Source organism: Engystomops pustulosus, chromosome 3, assembly GCF_040894005.1.
Source record: "Engystomops pustulosus chromosome 3, aEngPut4.maternal, whole genome shotgun sequence".
NCBI classification, from domain to species: domain Eukaryota; kingdom Metazoa; phylum Chordata; class Amphibia; order Anura; family Leptodactylidae; genus Engystomops; species Engystomops pustulosus.
In genome coordinates this window covers 97,163,451-97,182,009 of record NC_092413.1, presented here as the reverse complement: position 1 = coordinate 97,182,009, position 18,559 = coordinate 97,163,451, and the positions used below count along the sequence as shown (strand labels likewise).

The following is an 18,559-nucleotide window of genomic DNA, read 5'->3' as shown; positions in this document are numbered from 1 at the left end:
GACTAAAAGCTGTAGCAGTATTCTGGATACTAACTGCAGAAGTCACTCAGAGTAGAGGGGAGGGTTGTAAATCAGCTCATAGATAAGAACAAAGCAGTTTCAGAACTGGGTAAATGCACATTGTCATAGTCCTACTACAAAACACAACATAAAACACAGTACAATCAGTATGATTATTATCTAGAATTATGTTATATAGAATTGTTTCCCCTAAATCCCTTCCTCATGCAATCCCTTCCCTTCCTTGGTTGAACTTGAAGGACAAGTGTCTTTTTTCAACCGTATAAACTATGAAACTTTGATCCCTTTCATAGAAATTCACAGTGTGTATCATTTATACTCTTTTGGCCCAAAAAACACCATGTTTGCTAACACCATAGTTAAGTGATTATAAGAAACACATATTTGAGGAGGCATGCACAATCTTCTAAAATTAATGGAACTAAACTGGAAAGCAGTTTTATGACACCAGTCGGGTGGCTCCATTAGTTCTTACAGTCATAAGAAATCAAGGTGCTACACTATGATGCCTCCGTACGGCATTGCAAGAGCAGGACATACAGACAATGGGCGCCATGAGTGGTGCAGTAAGAGAATATAAAAAAATAAAATTTGCAGTGTTAGTTGCTTTACGCATTTTTTTTGTAGTGGATACTGCTTGCACAGGTATTTAAGAAGTGTCCGCACCACAAATGTGTTGCACGCGACCGTTTTGTAGCGCAGCTGCACTAGGAATCATGCGACACAAATTGGGGGGCATTCCAGCACTCAGCCCGACTGAGCGCCCCCTAATTTGTGTTGCAGTGTACTTAGTGCAGCTGCGCCACAAAACGGTCAGGATTTAACGTGCAAAGTCTGTCGCACGCCATATGTTAAAGGTGCACCACAAAAAAGTTGGTGAACTCTGTCGGACCAGTGCAGGGAAGCGACACATTCATGATTTTTGGTGCGCTGATCATTATACACAGGCAGAAAACTTTTAGTGCATGTTCCTACATTCTTAGTTTTGGGTGGTAATGGGAACATTGAGGTACATTTACTAACAACACCAATATTCAACCACATTAGACCTGGCTTCTGGACTGTTCAGTTCAAAGCTGTTATCAACCATTAGATACTTCCATCTTTTTTCTGAATACAAAGCTGTGGTATAGTGTATTCTCTCAGAGACCCATAATGGCATGGAATACAAAGCTTACATCCACAAGCTCACTTCCTTGGTCAAGGTCTTCTATTCACAACAAATGCTGTACTTGATAAAGACTGCCATGGGCCCTGTGCTGTATGAATATTATAGCCCTTACAATTCATTTACTACACATGGTACTAGAATGGATGGAGAATGGAGAATGCATCCCTTCTGCTTTCATTCTGCGGTTTCAGGACTTATTGTGCATGTGTGTATTGAGAGCATAGATTTTATGTATGAAGGTCCTTCTCGGTGTAATGTTTAGTGGGTGGTTTGAGGCCTCCCATAAGATTTAGACCTCCCAAACCGCCTATGTTATAACTCCCTGCTGCTTGTGTGAAACACTTGTATACAATGAAGCAATTAAACTGGATCCTGTGTGTTGTACTGGGGGGTCCTGTTTTCCTGTTCATGATGGAGGAGATAATATGGATTGAAAATTGGGGAGATCATCATCCAAAGATTGAGATGTTCTATCTATAATGCTGTGCCAATGAAAACAAAACACATTGGGGCAGATTTACTTACCCGGTCCATTCGCGATCCAGCGGCCCGTTCTCTGCGGTACCGGGATTCCCTAAGGTAGTTCCTCCGAAGTCCACCAGGTGGCGCTGCTGCGCTGAAGTTCCCCGGAATGCACTGATCTTCACCAAGCCGGACCGAGTGAAGGTAAGAGCGAGTCCCGCTGCACTGTTTTTTTAAAAATGCGTCGGTTTTTCCGAATACTTCGGGTTTTCGTTGGGCCACGCCCCCGATTTCCATCGCGTGCATGCCAGCGCCGATGCGCCACAATCCGATCGTGTGTGCCAAAATCCCGGGGCAATTCAGGGGAAATCAGCGCAAATCGGAAATATTTGGGTAACACGCCGGGAAAACGCGAATCGGCCCTTAGTAAATGACCCCCATTATTGGTACAAACACAATTGCACATGGAATCGGACTTCTCCAACAAACAGGAAGCAATTTGCCTTTCTATTGAGTTTATTAATGACCATTCCTATCAATCATTTTACTTTACATCATAATTATTCCTTTAGTGTCAGGCAAATGTCAGTATCTGAAGAGACATACTGGTATCATCAATATAAGCAGCTATGATTGCATTCATGAAAAACATGGGCTGCCATCCATTAGAAGCGGAGCCTATTATTTCACTTGGTGGTAGTTTTAGTAGAGAATCCAATTTAAGGAGCATCTGAAATAAAAGCGTCACAGCTGTCAAGAGTAGACAGCTGTATCTCATCTCTTGAAGTAATCTAGAGAAACATGACAATATCCAGCCAACCAACTTCATGATACTTGTGCCATTATCAACTCCTTCATATGAAGTAAAAGAAAGCAATGGGTTTGAAGCATGAAACATATAAGGATTATTTGCTATATTATCTGGCATTGGAAATGCAGCGAGTACTGAATATTGGAAAATTGTAAGGATATAGCACCTCTCGATTTCTTGATAGGGAAGCTTGATAGGGAATTTGTACCCTCCAGATATACCAATAACAAGAACATAATATAATTCACAACAGAAAATAAAATGTTCAAGCTATATACCAAATCAATAAGCACATAGCAATGCTGTAACCACTCAGTAAACAATAAAGCACAAACATCAAGTTGCAATATTACTTTCCAAATCCAATCTATTTTATGCTTAAAGGGATGCTCTATTGCAGAGCTGTAATGTAAAATTACTTTGTAATTCACTGTATTTAATTCTCTGCACATACAATGAAATAAAATGTATTGCTTCAGTAGTCAGTATGAGAGCTGAATAGCTACAAGTATGGCAACATATGTTTTTCACTATGAGATGTGATTATGGAACTGCTGTACTAGGCTCTGGGTATAGTAAGGCTGGAGTGAAGTACACCAGTCTTAATAATTGGCTGTGAGATACCACTGAATAATTTTGGCATATTCCGCTTAATTATTTTGGTGCTGCTAGGGTAGTCCTTGCTCCATAAAAGTAAAATCTACTCCAGCAAGCCGTAGGGTAAATCTTAGGCATTGTACTGCTTTTCTGACCCCCAGGCAAAGAGAACGTGACAAAACCCCTGTAGGGTGTTAGCAGTGGTGGACAGGGAATTTAAAGTGGCCCTGGAAAAAACTGTAAAAGTGGCCCCATTCTGTGGGCGGGGTCAAAACAAGTAGGCGTGGCCTTGTGATGTGGGTGGAGTTACTAAACTCCATACAAACTGTTAATATATTATCTAAGTTTTATGTTGAAGTTCCTGGTACCAGGACAACCATGGGTTAATTAGGACTCACCTTACAAAAGTCAAGAGGGCTGTTGGGGCCCTGCATAAAAATCCCTATCAGCAGTATTTTGCATGATGTTTATCCTGCTTATTTTTCATTAGGGGTGATTCAGACACTATATTTGTTAGTGAAGGAGGTGTGTAGTTGGTCAACCTCAAATGGTTGAGCCAACCAGTTATACAATACAGGAAGCCCCCGGGTTACATACAAGATAGGGTCTGTAGGTTTGTTCTTAAGTTAAATTTGTATGTAAGTCGGAACTGTATATTTTATCATTGTAATCTCAGACAGAACTTTTTTGGTCTCTGTGACAAATGGATTTTAAAAATGTTGGGTTGTCATAAGAATCAATATTAACACTAAAGCTTAATTACCGACACATTTGATAACTGTTATAGCTGTTTATTGTAGCCTAAGGCTAAAGTAAAATAAATTACCAATATCCAGAGGTCCGTTTGTAACTAGGGGTCGTATGTAAGTCGAGTGTTCTTAAGTAGGGGACCGCTACTACAGTGGTAACAGCCATAGCAGCTGTAACGGGGCCCAGAGAGTCAAGAGGCCCAGACACCTGATGAGACCAAAAATGCTACAAAACTTCCTGTTTGTGGCACATTAGTATATGGGAGGGGGAAAACTTTTCCAGAAAAAAAACTAATTGCTTTTCTTGTGAAATTCTCAATAAGTTTAATGTATTACATGACCCTCTTCCAATTGGAAAAAAATAAGTTGGATCCAAAACAGCCAACTTCAAAATGGCTGCCATAGTCAACACCCATCTTGAAAAGTTTTCTCCCTTCCATATACTAATGTGCCACAAAACGGAAGTTGATATCACAAACCATTCCCATTTCATTTAGGTGTATCCATATAAATGGCTCACACTGTACTTTACACTGGCCCACATTTATGAAGATGCTTGTGCCAGTTTTTTGGCGGACTTTGCACATTCTTTTCAGTGCAAACTGCTTGCACAGGTATTTAAAGGGAACCTGTCACCAGAGCACGCTTTTTCAAAGTTGACAGGTTTGAATAGAGACAAAACATGTGTAATAAGGACTTTTCTAACAATATCTCTAAGGTACTTAGTTTTAGTAATATCCGCTTATAAAATGTACCTGGTTCCCTGTCAGCCCGCACATCACAGACCTTGGGGCTGTGCCTTTCATATTACAACAGGCACCTGTTCGTTTGAATCCTTGATTGCTTGTACCCCCGCTCATTATTATTCACACCAAACCCACTCCCAGGTCATTTCGTACACCAGCTTTCTAGGCAGTGAGGAGATACGCAAACTCACTATGTCCTCAATGCCAATAAAGCTAGCGTATGAAGCAACACATGCGCAGTGGCAGAGAGGCTGCCAGAATTACATCGCTCACACATTTGTGTATTCCAACCAAATATTTCATGACTTTTGTTTTAGCATTTTTAGGAGTGTGACTTTTTGTTGATGTGTATTGAGGCATATATAAATCTGCTCACTTTGACTTAATATTTTTACATCCTTATTTATGCATAAACCTTTGCTTTTATGTACATTGTATGTTTTAATTTATTTCATTTAATATATGTTAAGTATATAGTTTTTATATTTTACATTATTGTGTTTAATTGCTAAATTTTACATTAATGTGCCTATGCACATTAAATTAAATTCCTTAATGCAATTTTGAAAATAGGGTGAGAGTCTGCATTCCGTATTATTCTTAATACTGTAATTTTGCTTTCGTTTGTACATGTCAAAATTCAAAAATTTGCTCTGGCCAATAACGTTACAAACTTCCAGAAACAGGGAAAGGGTTAATAGCTCGGTAATAACATAAACCACAGTATAGTTTTTACACCACTGTGGGGCTTCTAACTATTTCCCCCACAGGACAATTAATATGTAGTTCCTGTTATTTCCTTATATGATAGGTACATGGAGAAGTGAAGCAGTTTGTAAGTCCAGTGAAGTAATTCCTATAAGTCAAGACATCTCTCTCCTCAGTGCTGCGACACTCAGTGTTAACCCTTGCACTGCCTATCGCATGCTTAGGGACTTTGAGAATTTGAAGGCAGGTAAGTTAACTTATTTCCACAGATTGTGATAGAAGTTATAATTCTCATTCCATATCTACTTGATAACACACATGTAGGTAGTTGAGAACTACAGCGGCTATAAATATGCATGTATCCCTCCTAAAGAATACACAGCTGTTGTTGTCAAACACATCTGACAGGCACTTACACTTACAGCTGTCACATTCATATTCACCTGTCTATAGCTCAGGGAGGATTTGTACACCGCATATGGTGGTGTCACCAACCTCCTTCTCCGTAACAGATGACTCCTTTCAGTTCTTTGTCTAACCCTTATCTAATGAGCTTTTACATAAATGCAATGTACAAAGCACATAGGATAAATACCTTACATATGCCACCAACAAGAAGAAAGATTATTTTTAAAGCCAATAAAGTGGGGGAGATATCAAATCCAAATATAAACAAATGTTAATGAAAAGATCTTCATCTGCAGTTATTAGATGATATCCAGCAATCGTTTCATACAGGTCCCAGCATCACTGGTATCTGACAGGTGGGGATTCATGAGACATAGGAAAGTATAAAACCAGTACAGATAGAAATGCTTGAAGAAGACAGTTTAAGATAAAATGTAATATATAACTGGTAATAAGGGACATATCCTGATTATGTCTGCTCTGTCTTCTGCTTCTGGGTTTGGAAAACATAACATTATATTGCATCTCTATGGTTCCCAGCATGTCTATGGTTATCAGAGTCTTGATATGATTTTACTGCAATTTCAATGTCTGAATGACTTCTTCTCGTATGATATATTCCAGTGATAACCTGTAGGAATTTGCCGCTGTAAAATCTGCTTTTAACCCAATTAAATCTGCTTTTAACCCAATTAGGTGACACTGTCATTCAAAATGGTGCCAATAGTGCTGTCGGACAAGCAGTTATCCAGATTTGTGCATCAATGGGGGTCAATACTATTAATATAATCAGAGACAGGTAAGGGCAGTTTCAAACTGCCGTTTTCGGTCCATGAACCATGGACTGTGGTGAGTCATGTGGCACAGACTGACAATACTGCCTGGGACGGAACTCCTTACATGAAAGTAATCTATGATGCTTTTTTACTAAACAACAGGGCCGAGAGTGTAAACAGGAATACAGTCTTGGTGCTTATGTTTAGCAGAAAAGCAGGAACTCCTTGCACCATAGATCATTGTCATGTAAGGAGTTCCATCCCCAGAAGTGTGTTTTGGTTCAACAACTTCATCAGGTGGGGAATATTCATTTTGGGCATGTGCCCTGTATTTTATGACATTTATCCACCATGTAACAATGAAAAGAATAATTTTATGCCTTGAAAGGGTATTCCAGGAATCAAATCATCTGATACAAAACTTCATAATGCTTAAACTAAATGAGTACAACAAAACTCTATGTCATTAACCATAAAATGGAGATTAAATAGTTTGCTTTTACGATTCAAAATGTTATGGGCTGTCGAAAGTAGGCAGAGTTATCTCCAAGATGGCCAAAACAGTGTACTACAGCTCCCGGAGCCATAAGAAACAAGTTCATCTCTCTCTGGCTCTGCTCCCAGTGATCTCTGAGGTGATGATCTAACAGACTGTCCTGCTCTGTTACCACAGTAATGTGCCATCACTGTACATTACATCAGCCCCACTGAGATGATGTCATACCACAACACCCTATACCCTATATTAGTATGACCTGCCATACGCTGTTTGCTTCCATGTACATCATCATCCAGTCCCCTCCATGTAAAAACCATCTTCCCCTCCAACATACAGTCCCATTAAAAAAAACACAATCTTCTCCCTAAAAAAGTTCTGGCATGGCTGCCTTCTTCCACAAACAGCGCCACACCTGACTACAGTCCGTGCTGGTATTGCAGCTCAGCTGTAGACAAATGAATTTAACTGATCTTCAATCGACAAACATGAGTGGAGCCCTGCACAACCAGGTGAATGATAGTATAGTAAGCCAACACCAATTGATTAACACAAAAAAAGAGAAAAGATTTGTATCAAACTATTTGTATTATTATTCAACAAAACACACATATCTAAAAATTGTATACAAGTACATGTCCATTCCTCGTATTAATTGTTTTTACATCCATACAACAACTGGCTGTGTTCACCAGGTAGATTTAAACAACCACACATCTCTTATGCTGATATGAAAAGATCCAACCATTACAAAATTGCTATGTATAGCCTGGAGACCGATCCAAGTGGATACACAATAAAAAAGTGTTTTTCAAAAAAATAAATCTAAGTAATCAATCAATGTAGCAAATTCCCCTTGGCGGAATAATGTTATACATTACAGGTCAGGCAAAGCGGTGGGAACATAGGTGTATGATCTATGACTAAGAGCCAGAAACATGGCTAGAAATGCATAGATCTTTAGACATGATAAAAAACTAGTTGTAAAGCCATAGAAAAATAAAGTGAAGGTTTTATATTTTTCTAACAATTGAAGTGATGGAAATTCAATTTTCTTCTAAACCGAAGCCAACATGTATCCTCCTGCTCTCCCTGCACTCCATAGTGGACAATGGTGGATTCACATCATGGTGAGCTATTTTTTCATAAAACTTTTGGATATAACATTATTCTTGGAATACCTCTTTCAAAAATGGTGTTACGTCTACATACATTGGTGTATTCACCCTGTATTCAAACTACTAAAAATGAAAATCTTTTGAGGGACCAGGTCTTACCCAGTATTTTGTAATTTGTCACATTAATGTGCCACTTCTCTTATTTCTGATAGGTGCATATATATATTGTTCTAAGATCTCCGTAGTTCACTGAGCTAAGATAGTAGAGATATACACTCACCGGCCACTTTATTAGGTACACCTGTCCAACTGCTCGTTAACACTTAATTTCTTATCAGCCAATCACATGGTGGCAACTCAGTGCATTTAGGCATGTAGACATGGTCAAGACAATCTCCTGCAGTTCAAACCGAGCATCAGTATGAGGAAGAAAGGTGATTTGAGTGCCTTTGAACGTGGCATGGTTGTTGGTGCCAGAAGGGCTGGTCTGAGTATTTCAGAAACTGCTGATCTACTGGGATTTTCACGCACAACCATCTCTAGGGTTTACAGAGAATGGTACGAAAAAGAAAAAACATCCAGTGAGTGGAAGTTGTGTGGGCGGAAATGCCTTGTTGATGCAAGAGGTCAGAGGAGAATGGGCAGACTGGTTCGAGCTGATAGAAAGGCAACAGTGACTCAAATCGCCAACCAAGGTAGGCAGAAGAGCATCTCTGAATGCACAGTACGTCGAACTTTGAGGCAGATGGGCTACAGCAGCAGAAGACCACACCGGGTGCCACTCCTTTCAGCTAAGAACAGGAAACTGAGGCTACAATTTGCACAAGCTCATCGAAATTGGACAGTAGAAGATTGGAAAAACGTTGCCTGGTCTGATGAGTCTCGATTTCTGCTGCGACATTCGGATGGTAGGGTCAGAATTTGGCGTCAACAACATGAAAGCATGGATCCATCCTGCCTTGTATCAACGGTTCCGGCTGGTGGTGGTGGTGGTGTCATGGTGTGGGGAATATTTTCTTGGCACTCTTTGGGCCCCTTGGTACCAATTGAGCATCGTTGCAACGCCACAGCCTACCTGAGTATTGTTGCTGACCATGTCCATCCCTTTATGACCACAATGTACCCAACATCTGATGGCTACTTTCAGCAGGATAATGCGCCATGTCATAAAGCTGGAATCATCTCAGACTGGTTTCTTGAACATGACAATGAGTTCACTGTACTCAAATGGCCTCCCCAGTCACCAGATCTCAATCCAATAGAGCATCTTTGGGATGTGGTGGAACGGGAGATTCACATCATGGATGTGCAGCCGACAAATCTGCGGCAACTGTGTGATGCCATCATGTCAATATGGACCAAAATCTCTGAGGAATGCTTCCAGCACCTTGTTGAATCTATGCCACGAAGAATTGAGGCAGTTCTGAAGGCAAAAGGGGGTCTAACCCGTTACTAGCATGGTGTACCTAATAAAGTGGCCGGTGAGTGTATGTGGCTAAAGGAAATCTACCATCAAAGTCAAGCATGATAATCCAGGGACACTTCCAGGCAGTAGTCTGATATTTGTTACTCTTCCTTCTAAAATCAATTTTTAAAATTATGCTTAGGATGGCATTATCAGAGCAATTCTGTGCTGTGGCTTCACAGACTGCTTCACGTTCTCACCTTCCCCCTTTGGTCCACCTGGACTTTAACCCTCCCACTGCCTGCTGTTATATCACACAGTGAATCTGTGAGGGATAGTAAATCTGTAAATCTGCAGCATGAAGGAACTCTGGTAAAACCCCCCGAGCCCTTTAGGCTCATTAGCATAATTTTTAAAGTTGATTTTAGTAGGAAGGAGGCCATGGCTAACAAATATAAGAACTTCCCCATATAATGCTTTGATCTATCAGTAAGTGCCCTTGGTTTATCATGCTTGATTTTGATGGTAGATTTCCTGCAAGATAGTTCTATAGGGTCTGGAAAACGATCCTCTGGGAAAAACGAAAGGATTATACTAAATAACAAAGTCAGCTCTACAAGTAGAGTCTTGTACAGTTTGATCGGTTTGCCCATGAAAGAAAGTTCTCAAATTTGAATCCACTAGTGATGTTTACACAATGAAGATAATTTTCAATCCCTTGAGATAGATATGACATATGACACACTCAGCTCCGCTACACCACCTAATCAATAAAACACTATGCCTTCCTCACCTCACCTCCAGAGCTTTAATCTTGCAAGTAAAGCTGCTGGTGTTGCTTCTGCACACTGCTGCTGGATAGGAAGTTCTTCTGTCTGAGGTGCTCTCTGTTTTCTGTCCTTCCACCAACATCCAGGGACAACCAACATATAAATACCAGGACTGAGAGAGGAAGGTTGAAATTATATCTGTGAAATGCTGTATTTTAGAGTAATCTTAAATTAGAGAATGTGTTATTTTATTATCCTAAGTATATTTAAGAATCTTGTATTTGTGGGAATACCCCTTTAAAGAGATCCTGTCAGGCAAATTAACCCCCTAAACTAAATATATTTTCATAAACTGCCATTAGAGAGCATTGCCTCTATCCCTTCATTGTCCCTCTACATGCCTGTAAACCTAAGCAATGAGGTCCTAAAACTGTATACAAATGACCTGAGAGATGTCCAATGAGTCATTAGCATATTCAAGCTGTCCAGCTTATTCATGAGTGGGAGGCACAGCCACTCCCCCCAGTGCTTGACTGACAGCCTGTATAATGGTGTAATGGCTGCTCCATGTGCTTGCTGGTGCTGGCGGCCAGGCCTCCTGCTGCCTGTGCATATGAGATACTCCTATACACATGACTGACAGCCTGTATAATTGTGTGAGGTATAATGGCTCCTCCATGTGCTTCCTGGTGCTGGTGCCCCCTGTGTGTGTATAGGAGTGATACAACAGCTCCAGGCAGCCATGTGCAACACCCTCGCCGATGCAATGGCGAAGGAGTGCTTGCGAATAAGCCCCATAGCATGTCACCACATCACACAGGGGACATTGCAGTGGTTAATCCTGCCTGGCAAGGCAGAAGTTAATATCTGTATGATGTAGTATCCAATGATCTGTGTTACATCTTGTCTCTGTGAGCTGAGAGGTAATTGGAGGAGCAGCCACCACCTGACCAAGGGGAGATAATAAAACCCCTGGCCAAGAATATTCTAGAGAGCAGTTAGCTGAGCAGTAGCTCAGAAGCAGACTGGAGTCTCTCCAGTACAGACTCTTCGGAGTCTGTACAGCTAGCACACCAGACCAGAGCAGGAAGAGCCTAGCCCCTGCCTGAAGTGGAGCTAATAGCTAGGTAGTGAGGAAAGGGGTATCATCCTACCTTCAAGGGTGATACCTGAAGATATCCAGGATCAAGCTGAAGCATCCTATTAGGACACAGCTGCCTCCCAGCCTGCCATTGCATCCAGGCTGGTTATCTACATCCTGTGGCTCCCTCCAAATACCTCTCCAGTACTCCACCATCTTGTTAAAGGCACGTTGCTGATGTTCCTGTCGGTTCCAATAAAGAACTGTAAGTTGTTTTTTGTTCAACCTCTGCCTCCGTCTGGTCCCTGCTACTACAGCTGCCAACATCACAGGCACCCTGTCCACTACACAGAGACTCATCCTCTAGAGACCAAAGGGTTGCCCCAGGGAGCTCCGCTATAGCAGCCTCTCCCTCATCATTTCTTGCCAACACCACCCTGCTGGAGACCTGCCAGGTTGTAGGACAGCCCTCCGGTTCCCCCGTACCAAGCACCGTGACAATAGCGTGCTTAGGCCGCAACCGCCAGCCACTCCGGTACCGCGGGCCCCGACTGTCTCCAGGCCTCACCTCAAAGGCTAGGCCCCGGTGGGGGATGTTGCACATGTTATAGCAGAACATGTCAGATTCATGTGTAGCTGATGTTTGTGTCTCTGTGTATTAGGAGGATGCAGCATGTCAGCAGATAAAGCACATACACTAGCAATTGTTTACTATACATTACACACAGACATGAGCAGGGGGAGGAGAGGGGAGGGGTAACAGGGGTGACGCCACTGCCTCTGACCATGTGACCAGCCTCATTTACATAATATAGAAAAGATGATTTTACAATGATTAATGTATGAATTGACTAGATAAAGGCTGGGATGGGATCCTTGTGGTCTGCTCCAACAGGTAGTGGTGACAAAATAGTGACCTGATGATGGGTGTCCTTTAAGCCACAAGGTTATATTGGAATCATTAACAGGACAGATGATTGCCGCTTTTTCCCCAAACTCACTAAATATATACACACACATAAATATATATATATATATACACATACATATTCATATATACATTAGAGCTGTAAGATATTTAATTTGAAAAGCTTTCACTTTTGAAAATTCCACATTTTGGACATACATCAAATTCATTAAACCCTACATGGTGATATGTAAAGCTGATGCAAGCAGTGCATGAGAAAACCTACTCCACCACAAACTTTATCTGAATTGGTAAATAAAAAGTCAGTTGCCCTGTGCACAGCTGGAGGGCAAGACATCAATAAATCATAGGATGATGCTGGTTTTGACTATTTTGTGATTTTTCAATTACGTTCATTCGTTATGCTCGAAATCGACAAAGGTTAAAAAGACACAAAAGAACCTACAGTAGAAAATAAACATCTTTTAATGTTGGTTGTCACATAGTGCCCTCTAGAGTCCAATACTGAAACGTGCAGAAATCCTGGCCATACCCTTCACTCTCCGTTTTTCTAAAACCTCAGTACTGAATCCGATTGATTTATTGACGGAACTATTAGAAGGTCTGTGCTTGTGGCACGTAGTTTATCTATGTTGTGTAAAACCAATATTATGCTGGTCTTATGTTGTGTGGGTGTTACAAGAGGACAGAAAATGTGTGATCAGAATGCTCCAGCACAGACAAGATGTGATGGATGACAATTACGTGTGCAGCAAGCCATAAAATCTCCACCACACACATTTATCTCACACGTAACATTCTATTGAGAAAGGAAAGGACTGCATAATCTAGAGTGTATATGTAATGTATAGATATATACAGATATAGACAAACACAAATTTGGTAAATCAGCATCCTGCAGAAACCAAACTGACTAAAGAGGATCTGTCACCAAGATACAAGATTCTGAATGACACACAACACCCACCCAATGTGATATAATTTACATGCGAGTTTGCTTTGGGGGAGAGCAGAAGGTTCTACATATGGGATATTGCGGTATTATGTAATGTAAGGGCAGCTCTGTAAAGCTTGGTAACATAGACCTTAATTAAAGTGGGCCACCCTTCACATCCTCCATCTTCAACTTTTTGCACCCTTTCACAGGTGTTGTGCCACTCATTGTGCTGCAGATAGAATTTTTCTCTTGCCACCAGCGTTCTCAAGCAATCAGCAACCAATATGCTGATTTGCCTCTCTAGGGTCATGTGGGCAGTTCTAGATTGGAGCAGACAGCCTGTCATTATGCCAGAACATTTTACAACTGTGCTAGTATCAGTTGACAAACAACTTTTGTACTTGGTAGAAGTAGTGAAAGCTTTTAAAAGAAAGGTCAAAAAGGAGGCACTTTAACTCTTAAAGCCCCAATACACCTACAAATCACATTTATAACATTCTGTTGTAAATGCAAAAGCATCAATAAGTAGTTGCCCCCACCTTCCTGCCATTTGGAGCTAAAGTACATGACCATGTTTAGTCTGTGAATCATGGACCAAGCAAAGTGCCAAGGACGGGACTAGATGGTTCAACCAAGTTCTTCCACACAAATTTTACCCAGCCATCATTCAGCATTCTGCCATCATTTGGGTCAACTGACTGTCTAAAATGCCTTGCACCTCATTTGTCAAGGCTTTTAGACCTTTTTTTAGCACTTTTCCGACAACCTTATATACTCGAGTATAAACCGACCTGAGTAAAAGCCGAGGCACCAAATTTTACCGGTTGACCCTAGTATAAGCCTAGGGTTGGAAATGCAATAGTCACTACCTCCCCTCCCCAGTAGTATATAGCTAGCCCCTTTAGTAAATAGCCAGCACCCAGTAGTATATAGCCAGGCGGTACCCTGTAGTATATAGCAAGCCAGCCCCCTGTAATATACAGCCATCCAGCCTCGTGTAATATATATAGCCTGCCAGCCCCCTGTAGTATATAGCCAGCTAGCCCCAGTTAGTATATAGCCAACCAGCCCCCTGTAGTATATAGCCAGCCCCATGTAGCATATAGCCAGCCATCCCCCTGTAGTATATAGCCAGACAGCCCCATTTAGTATATAGCCTATATAGCCTGCCAGCCTGTACTCCCCAGTCTGAGCAGCTCTTCTTCTTGCTTCATGCTCGCAGCATGTGACATCATAAATTGTGTGCCGGCCGGACCTGTTGCTGACCTTTCAGCACAAAAACTATATACAGTTGTTTGACAAAGGTGGCTTAGTCTCTGAAAAAAGGACATGGCTGCACCGAAAATAGTCTGTGTGAAATTAGAAATGCAGATGTTGTGCCACATTGTGAATCTAGAACAACTAAATGTGCAGTAAAAGACTCAGAACTGGCATATCCTGCAACACATTGATAAAATTGCATGGTCATGTATGAATAGTAGCGGGCCTTTACCAAGAATAAAATAGTCAATGGGAGTCATTTATCTTTTCCTTCTGTTGGTGTTTTTGTGCCTTTAGTGGTTTTGCACCTATTTTTTGTCTTTTTGAAATGAAAAGCCTCTATTTACCATATGTTGTTGCACCCTATTTGTCATTACATTGTGCCTTTATACAGATGCTGGCGCCTGATTTATTATACTTTCGCGCCTATATGGGCGCAAATAATTGTGCAATAACACACCAGTCCTGATCATGCTTAGGAAAGGCAATGGTATGATTTGCGCAACAAATTGTGTCTTTTTTTTAATAAGGCACAAAAAAACCTGCATTTGACAAAGAGCCAAAACGACAAAGACAAATCAGGTGCAAAAAATAGACTCACAACAGGTGCAAAAAGAGCACAGAGATGGATGAAATAACATAAATGACCCCCAATATCTTTTAGATTTCCTTCACTGAAACTAAATGTTTCATGGCCAAGCCCTGGAAGACAACCCTCCACCCAATAAGATTACCATTGGCACAATGCAGATTATCCCACAGATTAAAGATGCACTCTCATTGGTTTCCACTGGCAACTAGAATAGTTTTACCTCAGACACTTCTGATAAATCTCCCCCAACAATGTATATAAGTTGCGTCTGGTATATTTTGTAAGTGTAAATCCTGAAATTTTATTTTTTTGGGCCTTGTTGCATTTTGATTTTCATAATTTTGGGTTGTCATGGCTGCAAGTATTACCAATAAAGCTTTATAAGAGACACCTTACAGTTGGCCATTGCATCCTGGTTCTAAAGTTTAGGAAATTACCAGAATCTAGAGAGCTTCACCAGTGGTCACAATGGACCGAGGTCTGTCTGTAACTAGGAGTCATCTGTAATTTGTGTGTTCTTAAGTCGGGGACCGCCTGTAGTCATAAATGGTACCACAGTTTCTGGCATAACTACATTTTGGGATACGTATCCCATTGTTTCACTACTTTACCTGTAGCAACCTGAGGTTCACACAGGACACACAGGTGTCAGGAGAATGAAGGATTTGGCATACTGGATTTTATCATACCTAATTTTTTTTCTACAGAAGATATTTTGCAACAGACATCTTTAGCTATGTATACATACTAAATATATATTGCTGGGGCTGGGTCATTAATTCATAGATTGACCAAAAAATACCTCATTTGTTTCTGTAGGATCTGGATTTTATGCCACTGATAAGATATGTAATGATCGAGTTTTATTACAGAAAACTAGGATATGTTCATTTATGTGATTTGATCAAATGTTCTGCTTTTCTTTTAAAGTTTACACTTTTTTATTCATTTCTATGTCCCTTGAAGACCTAATTTGTCCACACTGAAAGAGAAACTATTGTCCCTCGGTGCCACCTATGTTATAACTGAGGATGTACTGGAGAAACCAGAAATGGAAAATCTATTTAAGGTAATTGTGAGCACAGTAGCCCCTATACACTTTCTAGATTCCATTTACAGCTGTAACGCATTTGCAGTGGCTGGATTGTAGTGTAAGCTTGTAACTAGTAATCGGAAGTGACAGTATAAAGTAATTACCCATACAGAGTACATTGCTCTACGTACCGGCCTGGCCATGCTCTCATCTTTTCACAGGTAGTTGAAAGGCCCAAATTAGCTCTTAACTGTGTAGGTGGAAACAGCGCGGGAAATCTCTTCTGCCACCTCAAGTAAGTTTCATATACTCAGAGTATAAACTGTTTCACAGATAAAAAATGACTCTGGTGGCCAGATTACATATTACACATACTTATATTATTACTATCAAAATGGACATAGAAATAGACTCCAGTTCAAAGCTGGACAAATCCCAGAAGTTTAGAAGTCATTGTTAGGAAAACATGCACTTGCTCATTAGGACTTGTACGTTCAATTACATTTTTTGGAGTTATATTAGAGGCACTATGCCTTTTTACAATCCTTTTCAAAAGCATACAGCTATTTTTTTAAATAATGTAGCAAAGTAGTGGACACCAACTTCATCACAACTTTCAGACACGTCCAACGACTTAAGAGTTTTTTTTTTCCAACTTGTCTATTTATGACATATGCACAGGATATGTTAAACACCATCTCAGACTAACAAAGCACCAAATAGTCTATACACTTGGTTATTTTCATTGCTCCCTTAAACTCAAATGGAAAGTAGCCATGCAGATGAATGTTATGCTACGAGCAGATCTAACAAAGCAACAAAGATGGAATGGCCAAAGCTTCACAAGACCTTAACGTGACAGACTTCACAAGTTACGAACACGCAGTCCACAGCATCTCTGTTCTTGGTCATCAATTTTGGTTTTCAGCTACAATGGGTAAATTACAGTGCAACAGGAACACTTGCATTATGTGATCATTCATGGATAATACTTTACAAGCCTAACCGCTTTCTCAAACTACCTATGGAGATTCCCATTGACTCATGATTTACAGTAGATAACATATTATAGGCTAAGCTACTGTACATGGTAAATATACATATTTGGAGCATAAATGTGACTCACAGTTGATTTGGGATATTCCCACATCTCCTTCCAGTGTTGGACTGGAGTGCCCAGGGCCCACCGGTAAAGTCTTTTACTGGGGCCCACAACTGTACACCTACATGAAAATATTTTCTGATATCCATTTGCAAATTTCTAAAAAAAAACTGACCAATAGCTTGCTTTATAGCCCTTTCCTTGGACTGTTCTGGTCCTATGAGCTCTTTCATTGCCTTTTACTTAGGCCCTCTTAGCTCAGTGATCCAGAAATATACTGTATGCCCATAAAGTAGGGCCTCAGTGCCCACTAAGCTCAGGGGCCCATCAGTCTAAGCCTGTCTCCTCCTATATTAAACATATCTCTTAGAAAAGGCTTTTGAATTGGTGAGCTGTGGCTGGGTACAATTGGACATCAAGTATGTTTTGAGACCCTTTGGAATATTTTTATTATGAATTATTCAACAGACATATTCACCTTCTGGAGTCAACTTCTCTAAGAGCCCAGTCTGTCACAATTTAGCACAATGGGTTGCTTATGAAGGATTGTCATAAGCAAAAGACAATACCACCAAATACTACAGTAGTACATCAGACTATGTTTGTAACTTACCAAACTTTAATTCATTTGTTATTCTGGGGGTGTGTTAAAGTAGCAAACACCTAGAACATTTTGGGGATATGGCATTGTTAATTAATTAAGATCTATTGGAAAGATGTTCACAAAAGAGACATGGAAAACACCATGCAGAAGTCTCAATGTTATTATTCCCCTAAGAAACGGAGCAGAATCAGTCATTGTTCGCTGTACATGCTTGTTCTCTTGGTCACTAAAAAGTATCTTCTTCATTGTTGGCTTCATCTACACACATACCTTTTTCACATAGAAAGGTTACAACTTAAAAGATCGGAAGAAACACATAATAAGAACACCACTTTACGTTTTTGAGTGTTCATTTTTTTCCCTACTGGATGGAGTCTGAATTATAATACCTACAATTCTTTGCATAGAACATTACTTTATAAACGTTTTTACACACATGAGATCCAAATTCCTCTGAGCATTTACTAAATCTTCTTTTATTATGTAGGGATGGGAGCACCATGGTCACTTATGGAGGAATGTCAAGAAAACCAACTCCTTTACCTGCTGTAAGTCACAAGTGTAGACTAGGGACATTATTTATATGTGCCTCGAGTGTTGGGGGAAGGGGTTCACCAAAAAGCCACTTTGCCTTGCCTAAGGTAGAAACTTGGTGGTACAGGTGGAAGAAAGCCTAGCTCCAGCTCTGTGTAAGGTTTATATGCATTACAAACTCTGAAATTATGCATACGCTCTTCAAATCAATGTCATATTACTACTTATTTGTGAAATGTAACATTTTCCC

At 40.5% G+C, this 18,559-nt stretch overlaps 1 protein-coding gene across 1 annotated transcript in view; it reads left to right on the top strand.

The window, feature by feature from the left end:
* LOC140120516 (enoyl-[acyl-carrier-protein] reductase, mitochondrial-like) overlaps window positions 1-18,559 on the top strand; it is a 41,734-nt gene that overhangs the window by 19,880 nt on the left and 3,295 nt on the right. Inside the window, exons 4-8 of the mRNA XM_072139532.1 lie at window positions 5,369-5,512; window positions 6,370-6,472; window positions 16,003-16,105; window positions 16,291-16,364; window positions 18,263-18,323. Of these exons, the coding sequence (XP_071995633.1) occupies window positions 5,369-5,512; window positions 6,370-6,472; window positions 16,003-16,105; window positions 16,291-16,364; window positions 18,263-18,323 (485 nt within the window). The remainder of the gene's footprint in view (window positions 1-5,368; window positions 5,513-6,369; window positions 6,473-16,002; window positions 16,106-16,290; window positions 16,365-18,262; window positions 18,324-18,559) is intronic.